Source organism: Rhea pennata, chromosome Z (genome assembly GCF_028389875.1).
Source record: "Rhea pennata isolate bPtePen1 chromosome Z, bPtePen1.pri, whole genome shotgun sequence".
Classification (NCBI taxonomy): Eukaryota; Metazoa; Chordata; class Aves; order Rheiformes; family Rheidae; genus Rhea; species Rhea pennata.
In genome coordinates, this window is record NC_084702.1 from 8,627,514 (window position 1) to 8,642,665 (window position 15,152).

General features: G+C 38.3%; 1 protein-coding gene across 5 annotated transcripts in view; it reads left to right on the forward strand.

The window, feature by feature from the left end:
* Positions 1–8,223, forward strand: part of LOC134153274 (zinc-regulated GTPase metalloprotein activator 1B-like) — a 31,115-nt gene extending 22,892 nt beyond the window's left edge. For 4 of the 5 annotated variants that reach the window (XM_062599305.1, XM_062599307.1, XM_062599306.1 and 1 more), the window contains 4 exons: positions 3,929–3,997; positions 4,098–4,163; positions 6,183–6,312; positions 7,012–8,223. In XM_062599305.1, coding sequence (XP_062455289.1) covers positions 3,929–3,997; positions 4,098–4,163; positions 6,183–6,312; positions 7,012–7,085 — 339 coding nt within the window. In that variant the 3' untranslated portion in view covers positions 7,086–8,223. Of the gene's footprint in view, positions 1–3,928; positions 3,998–4,097; positions 4,164–6,166; positions 6,313–7,011 lie in introns of those variants that run through there. The other variant, XM_062599309.1, reaches the window with a different exon arrangement.
* The last annotated feature ends 6,929 nt before the right edge of the window (positions 8,224–15,152 follow it).

Genomic DNA, 15,152 nt, shown 5'->3' on the forward strand with positions numbered 1-15,152 from the left:
CTTATAGAGGTCCAGTGCTGCAGGCAGTCAAAACTTTCATTCATTCACATGGACAGTATTACTGAAACAGACAAATAAAACAACTCGTTTAATGTTTGCAGGACTGAGTTCTAAATTTACAGCCTATGTTTATGCTGTTAGATTTGTGTCCAAATGGTGTCTATACATAGCTGTCTATCTATACACAGATACTAGAGTGATACTATTCATCACTTTGCATTCTCTAAAGTTGTAATTAAGCTTCACTGAAAAGGTAAGCGTGTATAGATTTCCATTATATGGTGCTTGCAGTGATTTTCACGAAGATTTTTAATAAGAGTGTAACTCCTAAAAGTAGACTAGACATAGATATTTCCATTACAGACTTCACCCTTTGCACTTTTGGGTTGCAATAGCAGATTAACATTGCAAAAATCTGAATATTTACTACAAACTTCAGGCCTTTCTCCTACAAGACACCTGTCAAGACCATCAACAGTTTTATTTACTCACCATATCTTAGAATGATGCGCAGTATGAGGAAGGGTACAGCAGAACAGATCAGTAGTACAAGGATGTAATACTAATGTTGGATATACCAATAGGTTTCTGAATTCAGTGGCTGTTGAGTTTCATCCAGAACCCAAATGGATGGTGGATAATATTGGTTTGATTCGGCATGGGCATTTCCCCATTTGTGAGTTAAAATGAAGTGTCAGGTGACTTAGATTTTCTGGAGCTTTTTCCACATTCTGTAACCAAAATAACAGCTCTGAACTTTTTTCCAGTGCTTGCAGTTTGTTCTACTTGCAGCTTTAGATCTCAGAAGACTTTCTGTCCCACTCCAAGTCCCAGTGTGTAGTGTGGGAACATGGAGATGTTTTGTCCCATTCTGAGGCTTTTTCTGAGGCTGACTATACTAGTAGACTTCAGGCATTATCCTTTGCTTTGTTGCTGATTTCACACCTATTTTTTGGCATAATCCTCCCAATATTATACTGCAGGTCATTTCTTGATCAACAAGGTGTCCCCACCAGATTATTCGTGATACTGTAGGGGTGTCCTGTCTAACGTGCCCTAGGTGACCCTGCTTGAACAGGGAGGTTGGACTAGATGATCTCCAGAGGTGTCTTCCAACCTTACCCATTCTGTGATTAAAAGCTGTGCCTGGATGTTGGAGCTTTCAAGCAACATCTTCAAGCAAACAACACCTCTTTGAGATCCTTATCCCTTGCCTATAAACACACACTAGCAGCCGAAGCCACTGTAATTGATTTCCCCTTTTTCCTACCCATCAGTTAGGATATGTCATTCACAGTCGGATCGAGTTCAACAGACCCCACCATTAGGCGATCCCAAAGCCTTCCTCTGGTGCACAGGGCTGTATTTACAAGTGGTACAGAAACCTGACTCTGCCCCAAGTGCAAAGTTGTATCCTGCCTCTTCCGACTTTGCACCACTGCAGGGTCCCCACACTCCTCTTCTCTTTGAATAGGAAATTACTGAATGGTCGCACTCTGGAGAGTGGCATTTTACTGGACTGTTTAATCACTGTAACAGGTTGCCAGATTGAACTTTTTTTTCTTGTTTAAACTTGCATGCTGTTCCTCTAGCAAGTCAGGTGGCTTGCGACTCAGCTTTCCGTTTTGCCATTTTGACACTACTAGTCTGTGTTTCTTCCTGAGCACTTGCTAATGCTCACCTTAGCAGACTTATTCTGAGACTGTCAGCCAGCCCGATGGCAACATGATGACACCTGTTTAGTGGTCCTGATCTCTCTGAGGCTGTTGTGAGCGTATAATAAGCTCTGGCATGCCCCCGCAGTAAAGCAGCATACCCCTCTCCCTGTGTTGCTTAGGCATTATATACCTTTTGCAATTCCTGAGCCAAATTTTTTGGATCCTGCACTTGGGATAGCTCAGAGTGCCAGTCATATAGCATGGACTTGAAGCAGTCACTGTCCCATCTTTGCCCAACCATCTTCCATCCCACTAGGGCTGTTTGGGGCCCCTACTTTTCCTAACAGTTTATATGTTGTCTCTGGGCATTCCCAACATGGAGCGGATGTGCTGCTCACATCTACAGAAGCACAGATTCCCAGGACTAGAACCAAGGCTTCCTCTGGGGTCTCCAGAATACACAGGCAATTAACACAAATACCTATCCTTTCTGCTCCCTTGTTTCAAGTTCTCTTACTTTCCCAGCAGACTTCTCAGCCCCTCAGAATTCCCCCATGGAGGAATGGAGGCTGTGTTGTTGGTTTTAATGGTTTTCTGCTCCTCTCTGTTTCTTACTTATTTTCCTTTTGTTCTGTTCCTTAGTGTCCCTGCTCTGTGGGTCATCCATGGGCCACAGTCCCTTTACAGGTGCCCTGCTCTGCATGTCACTTGTGGGCCACTGCCTCTTAGGGATGTTCCCAGTCTAATGCAGGTTGCTCACTGGCTGCAGCACCTTCAGGGGGAGCAAAAAAGAAAAGCTGATTTTCTAATATACAGTAGATTAGAAAAATACACTTCTGGGAAGTTACTACAATTAAGTTTAATTTTCAAGTTAAAATATACAATGCCTGTTTTTTTACCTTTTGAACAGTAAACCTTGACTGTACCATTGCTGTTCTTCAAAATAACAAAGAGCATTATTTTTGGAACTAATTAATAAATATAAAATTTATGTCATGCTTAGCTATAATTATGATCAGAATCTTAACTTCATAGTTTTTTGTTCAATAAAGTTTGTTCAATTAGCGAAAGAGTATGTTCAACAAAGTATGTTCAGTTAGCATAAGAGAAGTCTTAAGTTGATCCCTGAAGGTGACAAGTGAGATAGAAGCCTTCCTGAATATTATGGAGGAGATAGTAATGTCTGTATCATTAGGGAAATAATTGTAGTGTAAAACAGTTTAGCCAGTAGCAAACAGTGAGAATTCATTGTTATTATCCCTATTTAATCAACTCCTACATCTTTTGAGTTTCAATTCAGGCAGATATGGCATAAATGAGGGCACAGTAGGCTACAAGCTCTTGTTATGTGATCCAGTGGGCTCACTTACTTCATGTGTAAGATCAATAGAAATAGAAGCCTAACTGCAGTATATGTGAAGTGCAGCGAACTTGCATCTGTCCTTGTTTTTGCTTGTTTTGGTGAGTTTACTTAGTCAATAGATAAACATTTAGATTTGTTGCTTGTTACTTTTTATTCCTTACTGCTGATCATCTGAAAGTCATTTTAGGTGGTTACAAAAAATACTTCTATGTGCTAGTGTGCCATTGAGAGATTATAGCAACAACGGTAACTTTAAGATGCATGCTTTCCTTTATTGTACATAAATTATTAATGTACAGCACTTTTCAACTATACATTGATTTTGATGTTCTGTTTTAATAATGATTGGTTCTGAGCTGTAAGCTAGTGGTTATTTTGAAATAAAATGGCACTTCAGACATTTTTATTTTGGAATCTATTGCTAGATAGTCTATTTGTAAAAAGCTGTTTGTAGTCAGAAAGTACTGATAAATGAAAAGTGTATTGAGTATTTTTTATCCAATAGAACTGTGCTTAAGAGCTGAAATGATGATAAAAATATCAGAATCCCGATTATTCTTAAAGATACTTAAAAGGCAGATCTCACTACACATAGAATATTTTGGGCTTTATTTGAGAACAAAAATCAGCCACAACAAGGAATTACAGTGTATCAGTTGATGGCATTAGAACGTTCAAAGTATTAGTTATGTCTGTGTAAGTGGACACTAAAACAGAACCAAAAAACACAGCGTAATATATAAAAGCAGAGCAGTACAGAAATTGAGATATTTTTTCCTAATCAGATTAAAGATAGGGTAGCATATAGTTGCTTTTTTCTGAGACTAAAGAACATAAAGTTCTTAAAATAAATGTATAGAAATGTTTGTTTAGTTCAGTAAAAATAAGTAGGTCTTTATGTTTGCAGGGTATAATTACAGTAACATTTGAAGTTCCAGGAAACATAATAGAAGAAAATCTAAATCTCTTCATTCAGGTAAGTGCTACATCATCATCAATTGAAAAATCATTTTGGCATTTTATTAAAAAAAAATCCCATGCCATTGTTTGTGAAAACCTTTTTTACCTCTTCATAGAATCTTCTGTGGGAGAAGAATGTGAAAGATAAGACTGGATGCACCATGGATGTCATAAGACTGAAAGTTAGTCAGAAACGACCAACTTCTTCATTTTGTGTTTTTCCTCTTTACACCTAAAAACTACAGAGTACCATCTGGTCGCAGGCCTGTCAAAGGCACTGCTGAATCGCCGTAGCTGAGCAGACAAAAGGAAGAACAGCCATTTGTCAGTGTGCCATTTAGGAGACAGTTCGTTCTCTGCAGGATGGTGGAATAAATCAAAAGAAAATAGCCAATAAAAAAGCAAACAGTGATTATGTTGTGAATTAAGAGGGAAGGAATACAGTTGTTAAATTCCCCAAACATCACTGGTAGAATTCATGATCAAAACATGATCACAATGATGCAAGATAGAGATCTCTTACTCCCTTGAATGATGAGAAGAGTAGTAGTCACAATTTAGTCCATAATGGGCAAAATACCGTGCTGCTCAGTTTTCTTTGTAAAGAAGCCTTTTTTCTAGGTCTTTAGTGCTATGTAGTTTTTTTAATCAATCTCTCCCTTTTTGCCTTCATTCCTCTGAAAGATCTGAGCTATCTTATGTAAATGTTTCCTCATCTAGGAATGTAACTATAGCATGCTGTCTGTAGTTACAGTTACTGACATACTTTGGTTACTGACATACTTTGCAGAAGTTGAGTTCAAAGTAAGTGAACTTAACTTACTAGCTGTAAGTTAATAATACTAGCATAATACTAGCTGTAGTCTACACTTAGAATTTCTTACAAAATGTCAAACCACATTTTTAAAAGATGCAACACATAAATGGATTTGTCTTCCCAGAGCATTTGATATATTATTCAGTTGTGTGTGTTTGAGGTGATTACAGATGACTTGCTTTAGTATGTATTTCCATTTTCCTTAAACCAAACAGCTAAGAGAATTGTTAAAAAGTGAGAATTGGGTTTTAGCATTTTGTATGATGTAAGAAAAACAAAGAAATGCACTCTAGTTCATTGAGAATACTGTGCTTCATGAATAGCAACATAATTATTTTTACTTCATTGGAAGAAAGGTTGTGTTCTTGATCCTTCAGCAACAAAACCAAAGAATTGTCTTCCCCTTTCTGACAGATAAAGCTGCCACTTACGCATCTTAAGCTATCTGAAAACAGTACTGATGTGCACAAATACATTTTTGTAGTATTGAGCACTCGAATTAAAGTAGTTCTTTAACAGGTTTGAGGTCTGCTAATGGACTGTGTGCTGAGCCTCAGTCACATTAAACAAACACACCAAAGCAAATGAGCCACAGATAATTAGAGAATGGTTCCAAAGTTTGCTACTTTTGTATTTACAAACATCCCTGACATTACAGTCCTCTTGGTGGAGGTAGTAATTTGAATTCCAGCTGATACATCAAATACAGACCTTTTTTCCACGAAAGATTTTTAATTTTGTATTTTTTCTTTAGGGAAGTATAACAGATGTTTTGCAGAATGTGTTCCACTAGAATATTTTTTAAAGTTTTACATGAAGTGATGAAAACTCTTTTAAAACAGTTTTTGGTATGTGGGTCAGTGGACTCAGTCCAACAGTAATCCCTTTTATTCTGTTGCTAGTCATTTATCCTTACAAATGTTTATTCTTACTCTGATACTCGGAGGTTTTGTCTGAGAATAGTAAAAATGCTAAGCATGAGAACTTAATCAGAATAATCTGAAATCAGACATATTTACTTGTTGGACATCGTCTTTTCATAGGCAGCTGTTCTTTCATAGATGCATACGTCATATATATGTTGGAAATGTCATGATAGTAGGTGGCATTTTATTTTGCTCAGACATGCTGTACTATGTGTTGTCTCAATGAAGAACAGAAGATAGAATGTGTGACAGTTATTGGTCTTTAATAGAGTAAGATGTGAGAATGGATGTAATGAGTAATAGAGATCATACTGTGTTGCTATTTTTACTAACTGATGCATAGTCACCACTATTTTTTTCTTGCTTGCTTATTTTCATGTTTTTTTCACTCTTACTTATTATGAAATATCATTTTTAAAGGTTTGTTTATATATCCTAACAGTTATTTTTCTGATAAGGGACTGGTATCTATTCAAGGCAAATCTCATCAGGTGATAGTTCAGGGTGTCCACGAACTCTATGATTTGGAAGAGACTTCAGTAGGCTGGAAGAAAGATGAAAAGAGAACAAATAGACTGGTTCTAATAGGTAAGAGGAAATTACGTATCTCATAATTTGACTTTAAGTGGCTGCTTCTCTTATCTGGAAATCTTGTGACCTGTCCAGTGGAAAGTGACCAGCCTAAACTAGCCAGAATAATAGCACTGAACGAGTGCAGAATGCACTTCCATCCAAAGTTTACCCATCAGGACTTCGTAAGTTTTTATATTCCAGCTGATAGGAATACATGCTGTGCTTTTTAGGGAAACAAGATAAAATATGAAATATTCTTAAATTTTATCTATATATTTAAGGTTCTTTTAAAAATCCATAATTATAAATACAGGATGGGATTTGTTGCAGTAAAGTGTTCAATAGCTGTAAGAAACAGTGCTTATAGCCATTAAAATACATAAAATCTCATTCATTTCTGAAAAGCTGTATTACTAAGATTGCACATTTTTTATTTCCTGCTTGTTACTCTCTGCTTGGGGATGACTGCAAGTGTTTTTATGACCAAAAAACCCAAGTATTTCCTTGTTTGCCTTACTCATACAGCTTGAAATCTGTTGCTACCTGGAAAATGTGAAGTTATCTGTTACCTGCAGCTTAATGTTCATAAAGCTCTATTTTCACTCATTGGTGTAACAAACTGTTTCTTCAGTTGGAAAACTTGCAGGTTCCTACTTACTTGCATTTTTATAACATACTCTAAAATATAACTAGACAATTTTGTTCTCTTTACAGGCAGAAATTTGGATAAAGAGATCCTCAAAGAAGAATTTATAGCCACTGTAACAGGGAAACAGGGAAACAGTTGACATCATGCTCCAAAGAAGATGGACAGTCTTAACACTGCAAGTTTTTTATGATAAAAAAGACTGAATGACATGCAGTACAGTAGCTTTTTTCTGCTCATGCAGTTTACACAACAGTTTTAAGTCTTGTTACAAATTCCAACTCACCTGCTGTTTGAAGAGCAGCTCTTACAGTCTAGAATCAAACACAGTAAATCCTAGCAGTTTGGATTTGGCTTAAGTTATGTCAAAACTTTATTTAGCTTTTCAGAAAAACTGCTAAGTAAATTACTTTTGTTTATATTGTATGTGAAAAGAGGCCACAAAGTATTGTAGAAGAAATATTTGGTAAACATGTTTCAAACCTAGTACTTTCTCCTCCTAACACTTTTTTTTACTACTGGAAATCAAATTCTATTGATTACTACAAGTAATGTAATCATAGTAAAATGTATTTAATGCTTGCTATTAAACTCTCTTAAAATCTCTTCACATTTGCTTTGTGATTTGTGAATGTGTATGTCCATCCCAGGTAAACGTATTGTATTAATAGGTATTGTATATTGTATTAATAGGTAAACCTATTGTATTAATTAAACTAAAAATACATAGACAGCAGAGCCACAAGACCAGTTGGAATATATTACTATCTGCATAATTACTACAAATTCAGCATCCAGTCACGTAGTCACAGTGTTGAAAGTCACTGACCTCTCAGATCTTCTGGGCCTTGACCCTGCTAGTTCAAGATGGTGGGGAGGGCAGCACATTTTTCACTGTGTTGTCTAGACTGTCCAGTGTGAATTGTCATGCAATTCTTTGATGCTGTGTTCGGTTGCTGTCTGGTAAACTTAGTTTGAACTTAGTTAAACTTAGTTTGAAGCTTTTATCTCTGTGCTCCCCAGTTTTACAGGTTTGGCTTGAACTTCTTGCCTTGTACCCTGTCCAGCAGTCATCTTGCACTTGTTGGTATTGAGGGATTACTTGACTACAACTGAGTGAATGTTTAGAGAGTAAATGCATGAAGGTCAGATGGAATGAAAAATGTTTCAAAAAAAAAATTTTTTTGGACATGCAGCAGATAATCTGAAGAATGGAGTTTTTGCTACAGTGCTTAGTGAATGACTGCTGGTATGTCTGAATAAATAGGAGTTTGTTTTCAGACCCTTGCTGTGTCATCTGTCACTTACGTCACGTTCATTGCATCAGGCTAAAGGGTGCCATTTTCTGATTGTCGATGTGGAGTTGTTTGTAGAGCTGAGGAAGGAGACATTGTTAATCTCACTGCTGGGGCTGGTAACTCATCTCATTAATGTATAAAGTAGTAACCAAGATAGAGGTTTTCATTCTCCCAGTGGATGCACTTAACAGTCTTGACTTCATTTCTCATGTCATAAATAGTTCCATATAGCTTGAAGAAGTTGACAGATACTATTTCTATAAACTGAAGCAAAGTAAAGAGAAAAAACAATCTACTTAACCATATTATTTCTTGAGAGTAGAGCTGTGATGTCATTTGAGTTAGATGGGTATATTTATTGAGGGAAATTGCGACAAGTTTGTCAGTTTGCCTCAGCAGTTACATCTTGTTTTATTTGCAAATTTAATACATGTTCTCACAAATCTACATATTTTCTGTTGCATAAATGACATCTAGTCCATTATGAAAATATGTCAAATGGTTGTCATTTTAAAGACTGAGTTATAAACAGGCTATGTAAATGAAACGTAGATAACAGATACGGAGTTTGTGTTTGTTGTTGCTTATATTTTCATTCTTCATAGAAAAAGCAATGAGATCCCTTGTATGATACAAGTACCTCTTGTAACTTCCGAACTCTTCTTCAGAAACATTAATCTTCTCTGGAGTGCCCAAGTGATCATTCATTTTCCATTTGCAAAAGGTCTTCAGAGATTTAACAAGAAGAACTAATTTAGGTATGTGTCATAAGGAGACAAGCCACAATGCCTTTTTCATTTACAGTCATATTTAAGATGTGTAGTTTTTATATTTCCTCAACCCGCATACTCCCAAAATCCCACTGCAGATTGTCTGTAGACTGTAGTGGATCTGTGAGTTCCACCAGCTCACAGACTGAAAAGACAGTGGATTGTATTTTTAATCTGTTTGTAATCTAGTCAGAATATCCAAGGTAGAAGCAGTAGAAGTTGCTCACTATTCATAAAGCTGCCTTTCCACAAGGCTCTTGTCTATTTTTTGTCTTGGTCTATTGGGATTTCCCAAATGATGGGAAATACTGTAGCTATGCAAGTTCATTCTGATTTGTTCCTGCTCTTTCATCTTGAGGTCAAATGTGTTGGTTGTTGATGGTGATGCTATCTCTTCCACACCTTTTTTCCTTCTTTCTCCATGTGCACACTCCTCTTTCTCTAGCTCCAGCTAGGAATTGGTGCATCTTTGTAGCTTATCTTGTTACTCATTTTTCTTCTGTAGGGCTTCACTCTCTACCTCTTACATGAGCTGCTTTAGTCAATGTGTGCAGCTTTTTTCTTTCCCCTGAAAATCATTCATGTTTTCCTCCTACATGCCTTCAGAGGTGGACTCCATCCCTGTTCCTCATCCTTGCTGGTTGTTGGTTTGCCCTTCTGTGTCTTGTCCTGATACACTCTGTTTGCATGTAAAACATTTGTAATGCAGTCAAGAGCTTGCTCTTTATTCTTATCTAAAAGTAAGAATGATATTTTCTTTTTTTGGATCTTTATTTAAGTGACTTTTTCTGATCTCGTAGGCACTACGTTTTCTGCTTGTACCACAGCAAAACGAAAAGGAAGTGTATAGTGGAGGCTGCAGTAATGCCTGGCCTTAGAGAACTGATTGCTGAATGCCTTGGTTATTCGTTTTATCTTACTGCCAGTTGTACTAAGATCTGCTTCTTAAATGAGTGGAACATATATTAAAGCTGGGAGATCAATAAAGCATGAAAAATACCAGAACTCACAGTGATTCCTGCTTGCTGTTACTTCTGTTAATCATAGCAGATGCAATCTAGGGAATGTAAATCTTCAGCTCTCATTACAGTAAACTTCCTGCAGTGTTTCAGCCACTGACTTTATTTTGCAAAAAGATGAAGAAGGAGGAGGAACTGGTTGATTATAATAGCATTTCCTTCTTTGCAGTTGACGTGATTTAAAGCAGCACAGTGTAAAGAGCAAGGGACTCGCTGTCCTGTTCTCTGTCCTGCTTACAATGGTACTTAGAAACAGCTGCTGCGAGGGAAGGCCCCAAAACATGCTTTCTGAGAAGGCTTCAGCAAAACCCCCCAGCCGACACTCTCCCTTCTTGATGAGGGAAGCCTGGAAATAGTTTTGCTCCTCGAAGTTCTTGGGGTGGAATCATCTGAACAGTGAGCAGAGCCTGTTGGCTGAGCAGCAGGTCACTTCTCCTGCCCCTGGCCAGACACCAGAGTCAGGCCCCTGGCGGGGGTGGGGGGGGAAGCACTCCCGTTTCTGCAGATTCCACCTCCAGGAGGGCTGAAAGGTGGGAAGCGATCCTGGACTTTCTACTATGAAGCTGGGGCAAAAGGCAAATTTCACATCACAGCTGGCAGGAAGGCGAACACAGGGCCGCCCCACTCCATGCCCCAGCCCCCCCGGGGCAGGACAGCTTTCCTCCCAGCCTGCTTTACGAGCTTCCCCCAGCAAAGGAGAGGCAAGATTCCCTTCAGTCTGTCCTCAGGATTGCAGTGTGATGGATAAGAAATAGTTTTGTTGTACAATTCCCACACTTTCAAATGGCATTCACCTCTTCTTCCAGTTCTCCGAAATGCTGCCAGCTATGCACTTTTGTCCTTAAATTCCCAGTTATAGGGAAGGGCAATCTTGAGCAGGAATCGCAACCTTAGATGAATGACCAAGCGGCTCTGTCAAACTGAACAAAAATGGCATGGAAGTGCTACATATTAGGAAAATACTTGGCATTGCTTAAGAAAATCATTCATTTAGCAGAGGCAGAGAAGCAGTTGCTTTTTAAAGGCAAACTGCAGCAATTTGATTGCCTCTCTCTACGCCATCACAAACATCCTAGTAGCCATGTACATGTCTATAGTAAATCATCTTTTCTAAACAACTTCATACTCTCACATTTTACTTGTTGTATGTTGTTATAGACCTTGTTAATCCAAAAATAAACAACAGCAACAATCTATCTCCACAGACTAGCCATATTATCATTTGTTAATATCACCTGAAGCATTTAGTTTTCCAAAATCACCCAGTACTTATGAATCCCAGGGAGACGGATGAGGTTCACCTTTCACAGCTCCCTTTAAATTTCAAGCAGCCCTGAGTTTGTTAGATTTCCACTAGATTTGTATTTTTTTTTCTGTAACACCCCATTGCTCTGTTTGACAAATTCTATCACAGGTATCACAGCAGCAGCAGGTAGCTTATACTGAGGAATGTTAACTGATAGGTTGTTAGGCAAGCGTGGGTCTATCTGTAACACATACGCATAATGGTACAGGGAATAGTTTTTCCTCCAAGTGAAGGGCTACTGATTTCCACTTAAACCCCAGCTATCAAGATTGCCCTTTCAGAATACCTGTTCCTAGAATATTCATTTTACCTAGTAACATAAAAGAATCATGCAGTGTTGAACAATATTAATTTAGCCCCTACAACTGGATAACAAGTAATTACACTGCTAACATCTGTATCTTCATAGGTATGCTGACTCATCATTAAAACTTGTGGTTTTATGTCAATCAAAACATTGTGGTATGTTTCTTATTTACAGTGACCAACCTTTTCAGAATCTGGTTCTGTGTAGCTGCCTTGATGGATGTAACCCAAACAGCAGAGCCGAGCTTGTTCCTCTTTTCTCTTGAATCTCTTTCCAACATGTTGAGTGATACCCTCTACCTCCAGATGGGTGCAGGAAGCTGGCATGGGTGCTTTAGTACTGTAGCTGGAAGACCATGCAGTTGTTGCCTCATTAACCTTTTACCTGGAACATTTTTATCACAGACATACCTTTCTGCAGTCCTCAGATGACAGATTTCACAACACACCACATGCAGGATTTTCGAGTCCCTCAGGCACACCACATGCAGGATTTTTGCTTTTAGTATTTCTTGAGTGAAGTGGAGCATGCGGGGTATTGCTGTTGGGTTTAACCACCCGCATGGTCCTAAGCTTTTTCTTAAAGCCTGACCTTTCATGCAAGTGCAAAGCTGACAGCATCTGCCACAGAACCATCTGACACTGAGTACCTGTATTTATTACTGTCACTGCAGAAAGAGCAAGTGGTTTAAAAGTTGCAGTTGCTCCTTAAACTACAGGACACATACCCCTCCTGGAGGGCATGGGATTGCCATAGGTTAATATTTGAGTGTTGCCTTTCCTGACCTATTGGGCTGGTCCATGCAACATGTCTGAAAGGGCAGGTTTCAGCAGGGCAGTTTGCAACTCCGGAGTGCTCTCCCACAGCCATTTACTTCTCCCTTCCCTTTCCCTATCCAGCGCTGGGGAGTCTGCCCAGCACAGCCCCCAGCACAGCCCAGCAGCAAGGCAGATTATGGTGGTCTGTAGGGGTCTGTAGGAGGATCCTGATCCCAATACTAGCCATTTAACCTTATTCATGATGAGGGTAATATGATTTTCTCCCTCTCCACACACAGGCCATCCACTGGGGATATTTTTATTGCAGTAACACCATGTGTCCCATGGCATCTCTCACAGGATGTGAGTTTTGCACTGGGTTAAACCTGTATGGAGCAGACCTGGCACAGGGTTTTCTCCTCCTGAAGCAGAGTGCGTCAGCCAAGGACAGTATCCACTAGAGTTTACAAATTTCAGCAACACTCTTCTGCCCTTGCTCACACTCTGAAAACATCCAACCTTGCCTGCACCACATTTTATAAGCAAATACACTAATTGCTAGCTCTGAAGTATTTTTGAATTTGTTGGATTAAAGTCCCTCAGGTTTCAGACTCGATCTCGCATATTTCATGTATGAAATTTTCCAGTAAAGTTACCTATGTTATTCAGTATCTTTTAAAACTTTCTGGATATCATTGTTCCTGAGTTCCTTATGTTAGCTTCTGTCAAACCGCCTAGTTTTGAGGGCTAAGGACAGCATAGCCTCACATTTTACAACAGAATTTGGATTCCTCCTCAGTAAACATAATAAAATCAGAGTTTTAAAATTTTTAAAATATCATCTTTTACTGCTCAGATGTATTAGGAAAGTATTCTTCAGAAATGCCAGTGTGAAGCAAATCTGGCTGTGTTAATCTGCTCTGCTCTCCTAAGGATTCAATTTTCTTTTCTAATTTACAAACTGCTTTAAGGGCATCTGTGTTACTTTTCCTTTTTTTTTTTTTTTTTTTTTTTTTTAAGTGAGTGGACAAGGTCGTGGCTTTGTGGTGGAATCTTCCTGCTGCCAAAAGCTGTACCCACTTCACAACAAAAAGCCTTTCTTCAACAAGTGCCTATTGCATCAGTTCGATCACTAGTAGAAAATAAAGGAGAGTTAGCACAAGTGAAGTCTTGTTTTCTTCTGGAATCTGAACTTCTGGATTATCTAAATTTGCTTGGTGTTTTGGTTGCTTGGCTGATGCCTTCCTTATGCTGATACTGCTGCCATCAGTGCATTGGGTGTTGTCCAAAGATTAGACTATGCTGGTTTGATGGTAGATACTGTATTTTCCATAAGAAGGAGCCAGTCATAAATAACAGCCTGAATATATGCAACTTCTTAACTGTTAATTCATATGTTTTGTTCTGCTTCTTTGTAAAAGTTCCATATCTTTGAGATCAGTATCTACCTTAAAAGGAAGTGAAGGAAGGGGGATTGAAAACATAAAGGACACAGTTTCAGGAAATAGGGTGTGCAATCAAGAGCATCAGAAAGTTGTGACCATAAAACACCACGCTACTTAGACTGAAAGAGAAAAGAGGATTGACAGCACAAAAAAGAGCTTTTATTTAATGAGGAATTTTGCAGTTGTCTTCACAGAGTGTAGGAGTTTCTTCCAAATGGGTATTTATCCCAGCTGCTTCCTTAGCTTAAGACTTCTCTGTGCTTTTTTCCCCCTTCTCTGAATCTCACCGTCCAGAGGAAAGAAAATGTTACAGAAAATTAGCATGTGCTGTCATCTAGTGGTAAGGTTAATTTTAGCAACTGACTGACTTTAACTCTGCAACCAGTGCTGTTGTTCTGGTTTTCTCCTAGGAAATTCTCTATCAATTTTATGCTCTTTTCCAGGTAGTAAAGGCTAGGAATTATGAGGAAGGAAAATACTGTGTTCTTTTACTGATAGTTCTAAAATCAGAATGATTTCTTTTTTCCTACTAAACGCTTTCCTCATTCTTCTGGAAACAGAAGAATTGAGACTTTTTTTTTTACTGTTTTTCCTTTTTTCCTTTTTTTTTTCCTGAAGGACTTTACTGACAACACTACAAGAAGGAAATGTATCAAAGGTGCCTGAAAAGGCAAGCTTTAGCTTTCTACCTCCCTCCCCTCTGAGAAGAGGGGTAACTTTAACTGTCTACTTCAAATGCTTTATAGCCCATTTTAAAACCAGTAAATCACTTTTGTAGGATTTTTGAAAGACTGAAAAATCAGTATTTTCTCAGTACAATTTGATAAAGGATCTAACTTCAAAAAAAAAAAAAGAAAAGAAAGAAAAAAAAAGAAAAGAAAGAAAAAGGAAGGAAGGAGGGAAGGAAGGAAAACATTTCTTTGTCAAAATGAGAAAATGTACAGCCAAACCTTATATCATACTGTGAAAAGATTAAGACTTTTAAAATCTAAGAGGCCTACTAGGTCATATTCTTGCTGCTACAGAGTGGGCACTGGTTTATAAAATATTGAGATTCAGAACTGAGATTCTGTGTTCTACGAAGAGTTTCAGCAAGGAGATAAAGGATACATACAGCACTCCTGGAAAAATGTGAAAGGGTGAAAGTGAAATGTGGTTATGCCATCACATACCCCTGATTATGAGATATCATGAAGGAAAGTGACATGGTTTCCATGAAGACCCACTTGTGAATTTGTCTGAGTCCCTTAGATCTGAGTTGCTGCAAAAGCAAAAGAGAATACCAACTTATCATATATTTTTGACT